The sequence below is a fragment of the Pan paniscus genome, chromosome 13 (genome assembly GCF_029289425.2).
Source record: "Pan paniscus chromosome 13, NHGRI_mPanPan1-v2.0_pri, whole genome shotgun sequence".
Classification (NCBI taxonomy): Eukaryota; Metazoa; Chordata; class Mammalia; order Primates; family Hominidae; genus Pan; species Pan paniscus.
This window is the reverse complement of record NC_073262.2, coordinates 122,201,644-122,220,364: the sequence shown is the minus strand read 5'-3', so window position 1 is coordinate 122,220,364 and position 18,721 is coordinate 122,201,644. Positions and strand designations below refer to the sequence as shown.

The following is an 18,721-nucleotide window of genomic DNA, read 5'->3' as shown; positions in this document are numbered from 1 at the left end:
CAAAAATTAGCCAAGCATGGTGGTATGCACCTACAGTCCCAGCTACTTGGGAGGCTGAGGTGGAAGGATTGCTTGAGCCTGGGAGGTCAAGGCTAAAGTGAGCCATGACTGCACCATTGCATCCAACCTGGGCGACAGAGTAAGACCTTGTCTGAAAAAAGAAAGAAAGAAAATGATTTTAAGGTCAGCTGATTAGCAGCCTTAATTCCATCTGTAATTCTCCATTGCCACGTAACGTAACATATTCACAGGCTCTGGAGATTCGGATATAGGCATCTTTGGGAGGGGAGCCATTTTCCTGCCTATCACAAACATGGGGCAAGTTATGGTAGAGATAGCACTGTAGGAGATGGTTCCAGTCCAAGACTGCAAGCTGAATACCTGTCAGAGCCTCTCCCTCCCATCCCAAATGCTTAGAAATAGTAGTCCCACCTTATCCTCAGAGGGTTACTTTCTAAGACCTCCTCCACCACCAGTTGGTGCCTGAAACCACAGATAGTACCAAACTCTCTATATACCATGTTTTCCCTACACCAAGGTGTCCAATCTTTTGGCTTCCCTGGGTCACATTGGAAGAAGAAGAATTGTCTTGGGCCACACATAAAATACACTAACAATAATTGATGAACTTTAAAAAAATTTTTTTTTTTTTTTTTGGACACAGAGTCTCACTCTGTTGCCCAGGCTGGAGTGCAATGGCATGATCACTGCTCACTGCAACCTCTGCCTCCCGGGTTCAAGCAATTCTCCTGCCTCAGCCTCCTGAGTATCTGGGATTACAGGCGTGCACCACCACACCCGGCTAATTTTGGATTTTTAGTAGAGATGGGGTTTCACCATGTTAGCCAGGCTGGTCTTGAACTCCTGACCTCAAGTGATCTGCCCGCCTTGGCCTCCCAAAGTGCTGGGATTACAGGTGTGAGCCACCGCGCCCGTCCCTCCTAATGTATTAAGAAAGTTTATGAATTTGTGTTAGGTTGCATTCAAAGTCATCCTGGGCCACATATGGCCCATGGGCCGTGGGTCGGACAAGCTTGCCCTACACTTAGAGACTACGATAAAGCTTACTTTATAAATTAGGCACAGTAGGCCGGGCGCGGTGGCTCACTCCCGTAATCCCAGCACTTTGGGAGGCCTAGGCGGGCGGATCACCTGAGGTTGGGAGTTCGAGACCAGCCTGACCAACGTGGAGAAACCCGTCTCTACTAAAAATACAAAATTAGCCAGCTGTGGTGGCAGGCACCGGTAATCCCAGCTACTCAGGAGGCTGAGGCAGGAGAATCGCTTGAACCTGGGAGGCAGAGGTTGCAGTGAGCCAAGATCACGCCACTGCACTCCAGCCAGGTGACAGGGTGAGACACTGTCTCAAAAATAAATAAATACATAGAAATATAAATGGACACAGTAAAAGATTAACAACAATAACTAACAGTAAAATAGAACAATTATAACCATATGCTGTAATAAAAGTTATGTGGATGTGGTCTCTCTCTCAGAATACCTAATTGTACTATGCTCACCTATTTTCAGACCACAGTTGACCATGAGTAACTGAAACTGTCATGGTGTTCGAACCTGAGCGACTCCATCTTTGGTGAGGGTGAAGAAAATGAAGCTGGGACTTGCTGGGCTGCATTTCCAGAAACTTAGGTACTCCTAGCCTCTAGATGTTTACTAAACAGACCCAGATGTGGGAGTGTCCTAATATCCTGATTTTTTTTTTTTTTTTTTTTTTTTGAGACGGAGTCTCACTCTGTCGCCCAGGCTGGAGTGCAGTGGCGGGATCTTGGCTCACTGCAAGCTCCGCCTCCCGGGTTCATGCCATTCTTCTGCCTCAGCCTCCCAAGTAGCTGGGGCTACTGGCGCCCACCACCATGCCCAGCTAATTTTTGTATTTTTAGTAGAGACGGGGTTTCACCATGTTAACCAGGATGGTCCCGATCTCCTGACCTTGTGATCTGCCCGCCTCAGCCTCCCAAAGTGCTGGGATTACAGGCGTGAGCCACCACGCCTGGCCTTATCCTGATGTTTTGAGAACAGAAGCATTTCTAATTTTGCTTTAAAAATAATAACATTGATTCTTGCAAAATATGTTGATTAAGAAAATTAATCCTTTATCAAAAACCCTTGTAGCAGAGCACATCTCTCCATGATCTTTTTTATCCTGTATATAAACAACTAATGTACCTAGGGTGGACACATTCCTCCTCTTACTTTTGGGAATGCCCGACTCTGTCTATGAAGGATCCGTACTCTCTTGCTCTTTTTATTGAGACAGGGTCGCCCAGGCTGGAGTGCAGTGGCATGATCTCGACTCACTGCAACCTCCACCTCCTAGGTTCAAGTGATTCTCCTGCCTCAGCCTCCCGAGTAGCTAAGATTGCAGGTGCACACCCAGCTAATTTTTGTATTTTTAGTAGAGATGGGGTTTCACCATGTTGGCCAGTCTGGTCTCGAACTCCCGGCCTCAACTGATCCACTCCCTTCAGCATTGCAAAGTGTTAGGATTACAGGTGTGAGCCACTGTGCCCAGCCACCACTTTACTTTCTTAATAAACTTATTTTGGTTTGCACTATGGCCTTGCCCTGAATTCTTTTTTGCATGAGATCCAAGAACCCTCTCTTAAAGGTCTGGATCAGGGCCCCTTTCCTGTGACATCTTTCTGGCAAACCATGGAAGGGGCAATACTGAAGAGATACCTGGCCCAAAGGAAAATCATCTGTGCACCAGTTGACTGACTTTAGGTAAGTGGAGTTCATATACCTGGGTAAAGGATGGGATTGGGTTAGAGGCCCAACTTAGGGGAATTAGAATCTCTCCTAAGACAGAATGGGCTAGAAGGCCCTCTTAATAAAAGGGAAGGACACTTGACCAACTTTGGGTTAGAGGCCCAACTTAGGAAGGTTAAAGTCGCTTCTAAAATTGAAGGGGTTAGAGGTCCCTCTCAGTAACGTCCCTCTTGGCGAAGAATGGGTTTGGCACCACAGGATGTTAACTGCCATGCTCTTTGTATTAATCTGCCTTGTCCTATTCACTGCATGAATCAATTTATTGGTGCTGTCTCTGTTTCACTGTCATTTTCAGGAGACTTTATTTAACTGGTCTTAGGGATTTTAACATACTCTTCCCCTCCGTGCCTCCCAATATCCGTTCATTTGCTTGTGAAACATTGGGAACAAGAAAGCATTGAAGCCTCCATCTCTAAAATTCCTGATTGAGACTGGGTATTTAATAGCTATGAGCAGTAAGATTAGACAGATGTGGTTATGTTTTAATGCCGCTATGCCTACTAGGTGTGATCTAGAAGCACTAGGATGGAAATCAGGGGACTTTTCTCCTTGCTGTTTTGTTTCATTTTGCACACTAAAAAAACACTTCTTTCCTTTCTTGGATTTGGCCAAACCAGCTTTGCTTGTCCAATCCACACTGCCACTATTGCCCAGAACCTGCTTGCTCTGGTCATTCCCATCGAAATCCTCTTTATTTCCTTTGCCTTGTTCAACATTTCTTTCGTCAGAGTCCACGTTGTGGTTTATCTAAGATTCATGGCTCAGCTCACTTATATTATCTGGATAGTTAAATAAGAGAATTCAATTTTTGGCAGGGATCCCCTCATTAATGGGGCTGGCTTTAAAAACCTCTCTTATCCTTTTTAGTGGAACTTAGCCAGTGGCAATACAATCCTGCAGGTTTGGAACTTTTCTTTCAACATCACCTGCCTCTTACATGGGCACCACGGCATCCATCCCAAAGGACTCCCCACTAGGATGTATTCTTGAACATCGGGACCAGTTTAAACTAAATGGGCTTAAGAAGAGAAAACTGGTGTTTCTATGTAATACTGTTTGACCTTGGTGTTATTTGGAAAAACAAGAGAAATGGTACTATGGCCTTTAAAACTATACTTCAACTCGATTTGTTTTGTAAGCGGGAGGGAAAATGGGATGAAATACCATATGTTCAAGCATTTTTGCTGCTCAATCAGGATGAAACCCTGCAGCAGGTGCATGCGTGTTCGATGAGAGGAAAAGAAGAAAAAGAACTAGACATATTTGATGATCCTTTGACATAAGCCCTATCCCCAGTTCAGCGGGCATTTTTGGGTGGAGCAGAATCTCCTTCTATCAGCTCTGAAGGTTCAGGTTTTGTCCGTCCTTTCTCCCTCTAGTCCACTTGAAAGTTCTATTCAGAACCCTTGGTCCCCTCCTCACCTGCCTAGTCCCACTCTATACCCACCACTCCCTGAGGAATTTGGCCCCTCGAGTACTACTCGTAGTGGAGCCTCTTATCAACCTCTGAAGGGAAACCTTTTCCCCTTAGAGAGGTGGCAAATGGGGAAGAAGGCACTGTGTGAGAGGAAATGTCTCCTTTTCTATGTCTGAATTGGCTCTATGTAAAGAGAAGTTTGGTCATTTCTCTGAAGATTCAAGAAAATTCCTAGATGAGTTTGAGAAACTAACTTTGACCTATGGTGTAACTTAGCAGAAGCATGTTTCGTTGTCTCTGTGTTGCACAGTGGAAGAAAATCCATTTTGGGGACAGCTAGGACTCATGTGGACGAGGTATTGGCTCCAAACCCGAACCATAATGTATATCAGGCAGGAGGTATAGCAGTTCCAGATCAAGATCCAGAATGCGGCTGGGCACGGTGGCTCACGCCTGTAATCCCAGCACTTTGGGAGGCCGAGGTGGGCGGATCACCTGAGGTCAGGAGTTCAAGACCAGCCTGGCCAACATGGCAAAACCCCGTCTCTACTAAAAATACAAAAAAATTAGCTGGGCATGGTGTGGGCACCTGTAATCCCAGCTACTTGGGAGGCTGAGGCAGGAGAATTGCTTGAACCCAGGAGATGGAGGTTGCAGTGGGCTGAGATCATGCCATTGCACTCCAGCCTGGGTGACAGAGTGAGATTCTGTCTCAAAAAAAAAAAAAAAAAAAAAAAAGATCCAGAATGGAACTATCAAAGGAGCAGTGAGGACTTGGGGAGGAGAGATCATATGGTTGCTTGTTTGTTGGAAGGGATGAAGAAATGTATAAAAAAGCCTGTTAACTATGAAAAGGACACCAGGGCCTGTCAGGGGTGGCGTGGGGAGGGAGAGCATTAGGACAAATACCTAATGCATGTGGGGCTTAAAACCTGGATGACAGGTTGATAGGTGCAGCAAACCACCATGGCACGTGTATACCTGTGTAACAAACCTGCACATTCTGCACATGTATCCCAGAACTTAAAGTAAAATTAAAAATAAATAAATAATAAATAAGTAAAATAAAATAAAAAATAAAAGGTTAAGGAAGTTTGTCAGGGTAAAGATGAGAATCCAGCTTTGTTTCAAGGGTGTTTCATTGAGGCAATTAGAAAATATACTAACACTGATCCTGCCTCAAAGGAAGGATAAACTCTTTTGGGAGTACATTTTATAGGCCAGTCTGCCCCTGATATCCGTAGGAAACTACAAAAAACAGCTATGGGTCCCCAGACTCCTATGGAACAGCTTTTGGATGTGGCATTTTTTAGTTTTTAATAACAGGGACAAAGCAGAGGAAGCAGAAAGAGCAGGAAGTACCTCCCACAAGGTGCAGTTGCTGGCTGTAGCCCTAAGCTCACCTTCCACATGGGGTTGCCCTCCTGGCTCTTGGCCTGAACAAGGGAAGCTGAAAGGTGGGAAGCCCAAAGCTGGGTGTCCGAGTCACCGTGCCTTGGGTGTAAATCAGTGTGCACACTGTAAGAAAACTGGCCATTGGAAGAAGGACTGCCAAGCGCTTCGACGGGAGCCGTCGGCACCTGAAACAATGATGGCTGGAACAGCCAGACCAGCTCAAGAGTGACGGGACCGGGGACCTTCTGCCACAGCCCCTGTCGGACAACTACATATATCTCCAGAGGAGCCTTGGGTAACCCTTGACGTGGCAGGTAAGAATATTAACTTCCTTTTGGATATGGGGGCTGCTTACTCTGTTTTGACCCATTGTGACGGGCCTCTGTCACCCCAAAACTGTATGGTCATGGGGATAGATGGACAAGCTTATAGACACCATTTTACCTATCCTTTAAGCTGCTCTTCAGGGACTTTGGTTTTCTCATATACTTTTCTTTTCATGCCCCACCCCCTTGTTGGGAAGGGATTTGTTTACTCAGCAGCAGTGGTATCTTTTGGTTTTTTTGTTTGTTTGTTTGAGACAGAGCCTTACTCTGTTGCCCAGGCTGGAGTGCAGTGGCGCCATCTCAGCTCACTGCAACCTCCACCTCCCAGGTTCAAGCGATTCTCCTGCCTCAGCCTCCCAAGTAGCTGGGACTACAGGTGAGCACCACCATGCCTGGCTAATTTTTATACTTTTAGTAGAGACAGGGTTTCACCATGTTGGCCAAGCTGGTCTCAAACTCCTCACCTCAGGTGATCCACCTGCCTTGGCCTCCCAAAGTGCTGGGATTACAGGTATGAGCCACCATGCCCGGCCACAGTGGTATCTTTTGGAAACCACCAGGCAGACAAGGGATTGCTCTTTCTCCTTTCCTGTGATAAAGGAGGAAAAGCAATAGGGGACTTATCTACTTTACCTATTGAAGTAACCCCCCAAGTAAATCCTATACTATGAGACACTAAGATTCCAGGCAAAACGTTAAATGTTCCCCCAGTTTACATCCAACTTAGGCCTGGTGTCCCATACCCCTGGAAAAGACTTACTTAAAACAGTAAAGCAGGTAACTGAGGCCTGTGAACTATGTGCCTGGAATAACCCAAATAACCAATCTTTATCTCCTTCTTTAGTAAGGCCTGTTCAGCATAAGGGAATGTACCGTGGTGAAGATTGGCAAAGAGATTATACTAAGATGCCCCCATGTAAAAGGTTTAAATATTTATTAGTATTCATTGACACCTTTACTGGTTGGATCGAGGCTTTTCCTATGAGGTCCGAAAAGGCAATTGAGGTTTCTAAATTCCTATTAAAGGAAATAATTCCTAGATTTGGGCTGCCTAAGAGCTTGCAGAGGGATAATGACCCATCTTTCACAGCAATGATTACCCAAACATATCTTCAGCCCTAGTAATTCAGTACCGCCTTCACTTGGCATGGAGGCCACAATCTTCAGGGACAGTAGAAAGAGCCAATCAAACTCTAAAAAGGACTCTTCCTAAACTATGCCAAGAAACATCATAAACCTGGTTATCTTTATTTCCCATAGCCTTGTTACTGATTCCAGCAGCCCCCAAGGGAAAGTTGCAGCACAGCCATGTTGAAATAACATATAGAAGGCCTTTCTTAACTACAGACCTCCTAATAGACATAGATACTTTCAAGCTACAAAATTATGTAATCAACTTAGGACAAGTGCAAAATGCACTCCTTCAATATGGAAATCAAAGACTCCCTTCCCCCACTAAGGAAGAGACTCTGGTTACAACCCAGCCAGGAGATTGGGTTCTATAAACACTTGGAAGGAAGGATCCCCAGCAGATCAACTTTTCCCAAAATGGAAGGGACCCTATCAAGTTCTCCTTAGCACCCCAACTGCAGTTAAATGGGAATAAACAGCTGGGGCCATTTATCTCAAATTAAACCTGTCTCTTATAAAGTCCCACAGGCTGACAGAACACAAGAGACTGATCCCACTTATTCCTGTGAGCCAACCAGTGACCTCTGGCTCCTGTTCAGAAGAAAAGAAAGGGCTGGGTAACGTAAGGATATGGATTGGCATTCTGCTTTTGAGTACAAGTTGGAATCATGCAGAGTAACTTATTTATCGAGTGGGCACAGGCTTTAGCCTCTACATAATCAGACCAACTGTTGGGTACGTGGAGAATTACCACTTCCCTCCGCTTCCAGATTGCCCTGGCATATTCAACCGACCAACCAAATTTATGGAGATTTTATTATGATTGGGAAACTGAATATTATAAATGTAGTCCCTCTTTTCCCATGTATCATAGCCACACAGGCCGTAGCCCCTTCCCCTCCTGTGGAGAGACAAGAAGGCACCTTTTTAATCTAATTAGGAAACAGCTAAACTCCATCCCAACTTTAGGTTATGCTATACTTGATGAACTTGGGCAAATGACAGCTGTTCAAGTGCAGGTATTGAGCAAAGTGCCTCTGTGTTTTTTGTTTGTTTGTTTGTTTGTTTGTTTGTTTGTTTTTGAGACGGAGTCTCACTCTGTCGCCCAGGCTAGAGTGCAGTGGCACGATCTTGGCTCACTGCAACCTCTGCCTCCTGGGTTCAAGCCATTCTCCTGCCTCAGCCTCCCAAGTAGCTGGGACTACAGGTGCGTGCCACCACACCCGGCTAATTTTTTGTATTTTTAGTAGAGACAGGGTTTCACCATGTTAGCCAGGATGGTCTCGATCTCCTGACCTCATGATCCACCTGCCTCGGCCTCCCAAAGTGCTAGGATTACAGGCATGAGCCACGGCACCCAGCCACACCTCTATGTTTTGAAAGGTGCAGTAATAGTCACCACCAGACTGGAACCCATGATACGGGATGGCTGCCACCTCAACAATGTAATCAGGCTGGAGTGCAGTGGTGCCATCAGGCTCACTGTAGTCTTGACCTCCCTGGCTCAAGCAATCATCCCACCTCAGCCTCCCAAGTAGCTGGGACTACAGGCATGCACCACCATGCCTGGCTAATTTTTTAAATTTTTATGCAGAAACGGATCTTGGCATGTTGCCCAGACTGGTCTTGAACTCCTGGGCTCAAGCAAACCTCCCTTAGCCTCCCCCAAATGCTGGGATTATAGGTGTGAGCCACTGCACCTGGCCAACAGAAATAATTTTGTCTCCTCAGGAAGTATGCTTGAGGAGTGGAGGAGAGGTAATATGATATAGTGGTGGATACATGGATTCTTATACCAGACTTGTGGAGTCCAAATCCTGGCTCTATCACTTACTAGGGATGTGACTCTGGATAGGTTTTTTTGTTTTTGTTTTTGTTTTGAGATGGAGTCTCGCCCCATCGCCCAGGCTGGAGTGCAATGGCACAATCTTGGCTCACTGCAACCTCTGACTCCCTGGTCCAAGCGATTCTCCTGCCTCAACCTCCCAAGTAGCTGGGATTACAGGCATGTGCCACCACGCCCAGCTAATTTTTGTATTTTTAGTAGAGACGGGGTTTCACCATGTTGGCCAGGATGGTCTCGATCTCCTGACCTCATGATCTGCCCACCTTAGCCTCCCAAAGTGCTGGGATTATAGGAGTGAGCCACTGCGCCCAGCTAGGTTATTTTATCTCTCTGTGCCTCAGTTTCCTCTACTGTGCAATAGGTATAATATGAGTGCCTACCTCAAATGGTTGTTACAAGGATTGCATGAGCTTTTAGTTCTAACATGCATAAGGCACATAGTGCTGTATAAGTGTTCAGTATATAAATAATAAAATTGCTGGGCACGGTGGCTCACACCTGTAATCCCAGCACTTTGGGAGGCCGAGGCAGGCAGATCATGAGGTCAGGAGATCGAGACCAGCCTGACCAATATGGTGAAACCCTGTCTCTACTAAAAATACAAAAATTAGCCGGGCCTGGTGGCGTGTGCCTGTAATCCCAGCTACTCAGGAAGCTGAGGCAGGAGAATCACTTGAACCCGGGAGGCAGAGGTTGCAGTGAGCCAAGCTTGCGCCACTGCACTCCAGCCTGCACGACAGAGTGAGACTCCATCTCAAATAATAATAACAATAATAATAATAATAAAATTAACAAAAGGATCTTATTTCTGGCTGGGTTTGGTGACTCACGCCTGTAATCTCAGAACTTTGGGAGGTCAAGGAAGGAGCATCATTTGAGACTATGAATTCAAGACCAGCCTGGGCAATATAACAAGCCCATCTCTACAAAAAAAAAAATTAATAAATAAAATTAAATAATAGAATCTTATTTCTTTCAAGCGGAGGAATATAATTGCTAAGAAAATAAAGCTAATAGACTGGAAAATAAGGTCAAAACAAACTCGTAGAATATAAAGTAAAATAGTGGCAGCCCCATACACATGGCATGACACCATTCGTGGGGGGAGAAAAGACTTTTTCTACCAGATACGCACATGTGTGTCAACTCATGGAAATGTGTCTAGAAGGATACCTGCCTCTGTGGAGGGGACTAGAATTGGAAATAACGATCAAGGGGAACTTCAGTTTTATCTTTAATATTTGAATATCCACTGTGAGAATGTATCTCTTTGTGGCTTATGAAATCAAGAACAAGTAATTTTTTGAAATAAAAATTTTAAAACAGGCCGGGTGCAGTGGCTCAAGTCTGTAATCCCAGCATTTTGGGAGGCCGAGGCGGGCAGATCATGAGGTCAGGAGTTCGAGACCAGCCTGACCAACATGGTGAAACCTCATCTCTACTAAAAATACAAAACTTAGCCGGGCGTGATGGCACGCACCTGTAATCCCAGCTACTCAAGAGGCTGAGGCAGGAAAATCGCTTGACCTGGGAGGCGGAGGTTGCAGTGAGCCAGGATTGCACCATTGTACTCCAGCCTGGGTGACAGAACGAGACTCTGTCTCAAGAAAAAATTAAAAAACAAAGTGCCCAGGAAGTAGTGAAGAAGGGGTGAAGAGCTTTGCCATCTGGGAGTGAAGGGGAGGATCACAGAAAACGTGACATCAGAATTGAATCTTAAAGGAAGCACTGAGGTAGGAGCACAGCCGCTCATGCCTGTAATCCCAGCACTTCGGAAGTTGAGATGTGAAGATTGCTTGAGTTCCAGGAGGTCAGAGCTGCAGTGAGCCAAGATCATGCCACTGCATTCCAGCCTGGGTGACAGAGCCAGACCCTGTCTTGAAACAAAACAAAACAGAAAAAAAGGAGGTGTTGCTAAAGACATGGGCCCTTGAGAAGAACATTTTGTATCTGGAATTTGTGTCACCAGAGTTTGGGTGATGTGTTGGGTGGGGAGAGGAAAGGAGGACTGGGTAGATCAGGCTGCAAGGAAAGGGTTAGAGTTGGTTATCAAGGGCTTTCCGACCACATGAAGGAGGCTGAACTTTGTGGAGACAATTTTTTAAGCCACCCTAAGTAACATGATCACATCAGAAAAATCCTGTGTCAGCCATGTTGAGGGTGGATGGAGGGCAGGGAGTGACTGGTTTAGGAGGCTGCTAAATTGCCCAATCAAGAATTGCAAAATAGTGTCTACGTAAGGAGAGACAAAGCGGTTGATTTGAAAGATACTTAGGAGGAACAACAAACAATACTTGCTTCTCACTACCCCACCTTTTTGTGGTAACTGTCCCCTGCTTTGGGGACATCACCTTTTTTCACTTTTAGCCCTTGTGCTTTAGGCTCGAGGCTCTATGGGGAGGACAAGTGACCTAGGCTAAGGCATTAACGCAGGCCACCTTTCCTGGAGTAGCACATGACATTAATAAATCTAATCAGGCCATCAAGACCTGTCCTGGGACTTTTGTTTTGTTTTGCATTGTTTTAAATAGAGACAAGGTCTCGCTTTGTTGCCCAGGCTGGTCTTAAATTCCTGGCCTCATACAATTCTCCCGCCTTGGCCCCCCAAAGTGCTGGGATTACAAGCATGAGCCACTGTGCCTATCTTTGTCCCAGGACTTTTGTAAGTGAACTCCCTCCTGCTGGACCAAGCTGCATAATGATGGGAGCCTGTGCTGCCTGGAGTTGCCATGGACCCAGGATGGAGCTGATCCGGGGGAAAGTAGAGCCTATAGATGGATCCTAGTAGCATCTTTTGAGCCCAGAATTGAGCCATACCTTAGCTAGCTGTGCCTGTGGATTTATCATGAGCCAATGAGCCAGTGCTGGTGAGTTTTAAAAACTTTTTTTTTTTTTTTTTGAGAGGAAGTCTCACTCTGTCACCCAGGCTGGAGTGCAGTAGCGCGAACTCTGCTCACTGCAAGCAAGCTCCGCCTCCTGAGTTCAAGTGATTCTCCTGCCTCATCCTCCCAAGTAGCTGGGATTATAGGCAAGTGCCACCATGCCCGGCTAATTTTCATATTTTCTGTAGAGATGGAGTCAGAACTCCTGACCTCAGGTGATCCGCCCACCTCAGCCTCCCAAAGTGCTGGGATTACAGGCGTGAGCCACCGCGCCTGGCTTAAAAACACTTTTTGATCTAATCCAGTTGGAGCTGGGTTTTCTGTTTAAACTGACTCCAAACTAAGAGTATTCACAGTACGTCCCTAATGATTAGCATTGGGAACAGGGATCATCTTTGAAATTCACTGCTCTTGGGCTGGTGTCTTGATGAGGATAGAAAACAAAACGATGTCCGTAGCCACTGTGGAGCCCCTCTTAGGGATCTGTGAACATCTTTTCTAATTTGCTGCGTTAGCAGAATCTAGGTATTAGAGACCTTAGAAGGAGTGGCTCGGAACAGTGACTGTCAGACATTGGGATCTCACAGGTTTCACAGGGCAACAAAATTCCAAAGAAAAATCTTACATTCCAAACTGGAATTGCCAAGTTTAAATTTTGTTGGGTAGAAATGCAAACAAACAAAACCACTACTTTCTACCCTCTTCATAGCATCATGAAAGAGCTAATACTGTCACACACCCACAAGCAGAAAAGGTAATGGGTAGCAATGAAAGATAGCCTTTATAAAATGAATATATTTGGCTTTGTGAAAGACTCCCTCATACTCATTTTTCTCATTTTGTCTCAGACATGTGCACGCTTTTCACTTGCAATACCAATCTGCTAACTGGCCTCGTGGAGAATCCTGTACCCCTCAGTAATCTGCCCCCAGCCCTCAGCGCCCATCCTCATCCCTGGGACAGGGAGCATCTGGATAACACAGGGTTCTAGGGGGCCCCAGCAGGAAGAATGAAGAGCTGAAGCCTAGTAGGAAAATTGAAGATCCCAGGGAAAGACCTCACTGTTTGGGAAGGGAGGATCTAGCCAGAGAAGCCAGGCAGGGAGCACGTAGAACATAGACAGGCTTGGAAAAAACCTCCCCTTCCCACCACTGGCAGAGCCCAAGCAGCTGTCTCCCCAGCCCACTGCCTGAATAGGGATGCACAGAGCTCTGAGCACAGAGCGCTTCCAATGCTGAGTCAACACAAAGGTCCTGGGAGAGACTGGGGACTGCGAACAAGCAGGTTTCCCCCTCCAGAACAGTGACAGCCTTCTGAGGTACTCAGTGTCAACAGAGACTGGGGCGTGTACAGGAGCACGTACATGGCTCTGACCGCTCCTGTGCTGCAGGGAACAGTGGCTCATTCAGGTTAGCTCCAGTGGGGGAGGGGTGTTGGTGTAACTGTGACGGGATAGGATTCTTTCCCGCTGCACCGCTCACTGGAGCAGGCGCTTACCCTTCCACCCCATCAAGCCAGGCTAGTAGAAAGGAGTCTTTGACCAGTAAAAGACTCTGGTTAGATAAATACACACTGTAGTTGTGCAGTCAATATCAGAAAGTGCTCTCGAGTTCCAGTCTGATGGACCTGAACATCCCAGCCCTTCCCCTAAACACACACACACAAACACACACACACACACACACACGTGTTGGAGACTGGATGGAACCAGTGGCTGATAGCAGGGACCCTGGGGTGGAGCACAAGGATAACGAGACCCAGGGGGATAACAAGGAGAATGAAAAAAGCAGGGAGGAAGGCCAGCGGAGAGGGGCTTCCCCATGCCCAAATCCGGAGGCAGAATGGACTGATAGGAAACGCAATGAAAAAAGAAAAGTGCTGTTTTGCACCATGTCCTGCACGCACAAATTCACAAAAGAGCTTTTCTATTTTCTGGCAATAGCCTCAGTCTTTCCACTCTTCTGATGCTAAGGGCTGAGTTAAGGGGTTATGTAAACATGTACAGGTGACATCAAGGGAGCCAAAGAGTTCATGAACTAGAATCCTACTGCAGGAGGCCTCACGGAGTCTACAGCAAGAGTCAGTGACGGATTCAAAGAAGGGCCTTTGGCAAAACGAAGTCCTCAGGTCTTTGGTCAGGTGATCTGCCTGACCTTAACACAACACCACCTCTTTGCCCTTGTTAATTTCTTTCTGATGCTGCCAACACATGTATCTCTCCCTTACATCCCACCCAAGCTTCCCAAGTGACTCCAAGGTCTGGCCAACTCTGGACAATTATCTCAGTGGGGCTCCAAAGGCCACAGTCTCTGGCCAGGCTACAAATCACCTGACCTCGGGCTAAGTGCCCATCAGCTGTGGCAGAGAATGGCAGGGGAGGGGACTTATGGCTGCCTTGGATGTGGGCATGTGAGTGCAGCAGTCTCCCTTAGGTGTGCAGGGCAGGCAACCTGATTGACATGTCTGGTTCAGCTTGCATGCGTCCAGCTCTGTCTCCAAGGTGGCTCTCCAAGGAGCTTGGAGCACTATTGTCACCCCCAAGCGTTGTAGATTCCCAACCAATACACATCCAGTTATAGCTCTTGAACTTCATGTCTCTGAGGTCAAGTGTGGCTGAGTGACCTGAGATCTGACAGTCCCATGCTCCTGGGGGCCCAACTCCATATCAGAGAAGCTGGAGAACGTATGTCAAGTCATATGCACTGTGTTCTTTATTGAGATAGAAGTGGGGTGGGGAGGGTAGCCCATAGGCAGAGAAGTGAAAGGAGGGAGGAGTGGGAGCCATCTATTTCCCAACTCTGCCTTTCCTCCCAGCTGATGATGGTGGGGGCGTGGCCACCAGCCATGGGATTAAGAAGGAAGACCCCCCCGCTTAGATACAAGCACAGTGCTGCGTGAGAAGGTTGGGCACTGTCTCATACTTGAAAGAGTAACCTCCATCCGAGGTGGTGCGGACATGTAGGGGCCTCATGGTCCCTGGGAGAGCAGCACAGCAGGGCTGGGCCCCTGGCAGCAAGGAGTAGGGCTGGGCTGGGGTAGGGGGAGCCCCAGGGACTGGAAGGGACAGGTTTGGTGGGATGTGCAGCCCACAACCACCATGACAGTAGTGGAAGATGAAACTGGGAGGGTACACGATCCACCGTTCCCAGCCCAGCTCCTGGAAGGAGATGTTCAGTGCTACTCTGTGGCAGTTGGCATGGGCAGCCGGTTCCTCCGGAGGCCTCTGCAGCAGGCGCAGAGCAGAGGGAGACCAAGGCCAGGACATCAGGGGAGTTGAGCGTCGGGCTCTCTCCCCTCCACTGGGTGGTCTGGTCCGAGTGTGGGCCACCAGGAAGGGCGTGGCCTCAGGCCGGGCTGAGCAGGTACAGAGGGGACAGTGCAGCAGCAGCACCAGGACGGGGTGGGTCAGCAGAGAGAGAGCAGAGGTGGCCAGGTGCAGCACGGCCCAGCGAGGGGGAGCATGGCCCAAAGACATGGGCACAGCCACAGGTCCTCCCGGTGATAGTGCCAGCAGGCCTAGCAGGGGCTCAGAGCTATTGGAGGCTGCTGTGCCCTGCCTGTCCAGCCCGGTGTGGAACCACAGCTGGGCTGAAGTCACCTGGCGGCTGCGTGTATGCTGGGATGGCCGGAACATGTATCTGAAGAGGCCCTCCTCAGCCTCCTGGGCCAGCCCTCTGGCAGCTGACTTGTCCTCACAGCTGGCACCTGCAGGAGACAGAAGAAAAGGGAGAGGGCAGCCCTGACTGGCAGGACCTGGCACCCCTCCTCTTCAGCAGGAGGGATGTGGCCACCAGTCATGAGCCAATGATGGGCTGCACTCTGCTCCATGCCCTCCGGGATGTGGGGACTCTCCTGAGTTTTGGGAGAGCTTCTGTAGGCTTCCCATTTTTTAATTTCATCATGAAGGGACTTAAAAAAATAGAAGACATTGCCAACTTCTCTCTGAAGTGGTTTTACCAATTAACATGCCCATCAGCAGTGTGTAAGAGGCCCTCTCTCCACTTCACCAGCACTAAGAATTTGTATTAGACTTCAATGCTTACTCACCAGATAGTGTGAAACAGTATCCTGAATGGTGTCTACATGGATGGTTGTTATATTACCTTTTTTTTTTTTTTTTTTTTTTTGAGACAGAGTCTTACTGTGTCACCCAGGCTGGAGTGCAGTGGCATGATCACGGCTCACTGCAGCATCTACCTCCTGGGCTCAAGCAATCCTCCCACCTCAGCCTCCTGAGTAACTGAGACCACAGGCGTGTGCTACCACACCTAGCTAACTTTTGTGGGTTTTGTAGAGACAGGGTCTCGCTATGTTGCCCAGGCTGATCTCAAACTCCTGAGCTCAAGCAATCTGCCTGCCTTCACCTTCCAAAGTGCTGGGATTATAGGCATGAGCCATCACACCCAGCCATATTACCTTTTTTTTTTTTTTTGAGATGGAGTCTAGCTCTGTCGCCCAGGCTGGAGTGCAGTGGCGCCATCTCGGCTCACTGCAACCTCTGCCTTCCGCTCCGCCTCCCACATTCAAGCAATTCTCCTGCCTCAGCTTCCCGAGTAGCTGGTGCCACCATGCCTGGCTAATTTTTTGTATTTTTAGTAGAGACGGGGTTCACCATGTTAGCCAGGATAGTCTCGATCTCTTGACCTTGTGATCCTCCTGCCTTGGCCTCCCAAAGTGCTGGGAGTACAGACGTGAGCCACCACGCCTGGCCTATATTACTCTTTATATCTTTGGCATGTCAGGAATATTGTAGGATAAATTCTTTAAAATAATTCCATTTTTAAAAGACAGGTTTACACCAAAAAAAAGAAGAAGAAGAAGGAGGGAAAGGCAAGTGGGAAGGGGAAGCAAATGGAGAACAAGGAAGAGGGGGAAGAGAAGGAGGAGGGCTGTAACTCAGAACAGAGGGCAGTCCTTTCAAGAATGTGTAGTTGGCATCCTCACACTGACACACTCATAGACTATACTAATCATCCTGGAGCAGCACTCGTTCATGGACTGGCAATTGGAACTATACTGTTACATGGCTTCTCTCATTATCTAGTCACAATTGGTCCATTTTGCAGATAAGGAAAATGAGGCTTAGAGAGGTGAAATGACGTTCAACGACTAAGTGGCCAGGCTGGGATTTTGCCTGATCCCAAAGCCATCCTTCTCCCCACTGTGCTGCGAACGGACTGAAGTGAGGGAGGCAGGGGTCCTCTCTAAGAGAAAGGTGGACCAGATGACAAGAAAGCCCACAGGAGGGCTTATCCGTTCAGTCAGTGGAACAAGGGGACACATATATGTTGAGACAGGAACTCAAGAGAAGATAGACTAATTTTCCAGAAAAGTTTCCCAACTAATCTTTTGCCTGTATCTCTGATAGCTTCTCAGTGTCAGCTACCTGGGAGTAAAGAAACAGGGTTTGGAGCAGCGAGCAGAGGCAGAGATAGGAGGAAGGGTGGCAGGAAGGGGCTCAAGCCCAGATATCTCCATCTTTAGAGACCCCCGGTCTCCCAGCGCATACCTCCCAAATGCCTCCCACCTGCCATGCACTCTAGGTACAGCCTCTCACTTAATCCTGAGAGGTGGGCATTAGTCCATTTTACAGATGGGGAGACAGAAGCATAAGGAAGTTTAGTAACCGGCCTATTGCTGCAAAGCAACTGAGTAGCAGGACTGGGATTCAAACCCAGGTCCGCCTGGCCTGCAAACCCATGCTGTGCCTTGCTTTTTCTCAAAGTCATCCTGCCGGTTCCCCCACCCTCGTTACCTGTGGCTGGGAAAAGGATGGCTTGGGAGACATCCTCCTCTTCCTCGGGCTCAGAGCCCCTGTGTGTGAAGCCCCCCAGGGCATGTCTTCGGGGCAGCCGCCTGACTCCAGGGTCCCCACCTTCCCTGGTCACCGCAGGGGGCCCCAAGGCATCCAAGAACAGGGCCCTCACCTTGGCCAGAACAAGTTCCCGGGCCAGCTCCAGCCCCTGGCAGCTGTGCCCACCCTGTGGGGTCAGCAGCAAGAAGAGCAGTAGGTGCAGCACCATAGCTAACCTGGCCCTGCTAGTGGGGAACTCACACCCTGCCCCGTGCCCCTTCTGCCAGGGTCTGCCCAGGACCTTTCCACTCTCCCCTCCCCATCCCACACCCACCCTCTTCTACCCTTCTCACCCAGTCTTCCCCAGTCCTTTCCACGCCCCACAGTCCGAGTTGCCCCTGCCCGTGGCATTGAGACCTCCTATCTCTGACGCAGATGTCTGTGGCCATGAGCCTTATCTCCCACTCCCGCCAGGGATGTGGGGGAGGGGCTGGGAAGGATTTCGCCTCAAGCGACCTGACTCACACATGCAAACATACAACCCCTTCTCCCTACACACACACACACACACACACACACTCACACACTCACACACACTCTCACACACACACACACACACACACATCCAGAGGTGACATCAGGTGGGACAGGAGCCTGGGAGCTGTAGCCGGCCAGCCCCGGAAAGTGTTATTTGTCAGGGAGACAAAGTGCATCACCCCTCAGACCTTCTGGGGCCCCTTTCAATAAGCAGCTGCTGGGCGGCCAGCCCTTGGGGGCAGGGCTGGAACCGGGGCTAGAACCGGGGCTAGGGCCGGGGGCAGGTGGTCCTGCCTGCTCTATACTTAGACCAGTGGAGCCAGTCTGGGCTCTTGCCCTCCAGCTGTGTCATCAGAGAATATTTTTGGGATTGGCAGCTGCAGGCGCCTCTGCCACTCAGGCCCAAGCCTGGCGGGCGGCTGGGGACCTGGCGGCTGGAGGTGGGAGGGAGGAGGGGGAAGAGGCCCAAGCTGTGGGAGGGGGCTGGGAAGAGAGGCTCCCAAGAGCAGGAAGCCAGGCAGCGGGCAGGGGAGGCTGCGGGGCCCCTCGCTGGAGAGGCAAACAGGAAGGACTGCCCCCTGAGCGCCAGGCTTCGGGCCCGGG

At 48.6% G+C, this 18,721-nt stretch overlaps 1 protein-coding gene across 1 annotated transcript; it reads right to left on the bottom strand.

Annotated features, from left to right (window-relative positions):
• Positions 1-14,475: 14,475 nt before the first annotated feature.
• INHA (inhibin subunit alpha) lies at positions 14,476-18,639 on the bottom strand. Its single transcript, XM_003818666.7, has 2 exons — positions 17,543-18,639; positions 14,476-15,492 (listed from the first exon to the last, which is right to left on the bottom strand). Exons 1-2 carry the CDS (start codon positions 17,808-17,810, stop codon positions 14,660-14,662), a joined length of 1,101 nt encoding a protein of 366 aa, XP_003818714.1. The 5' UTR covers positions 17,811-18,639; the 3' UTR covers positions 14,476-14,659.
• Between the last annotated feature and the right edge of the window lie 82 nt (positions 18,640-18,721).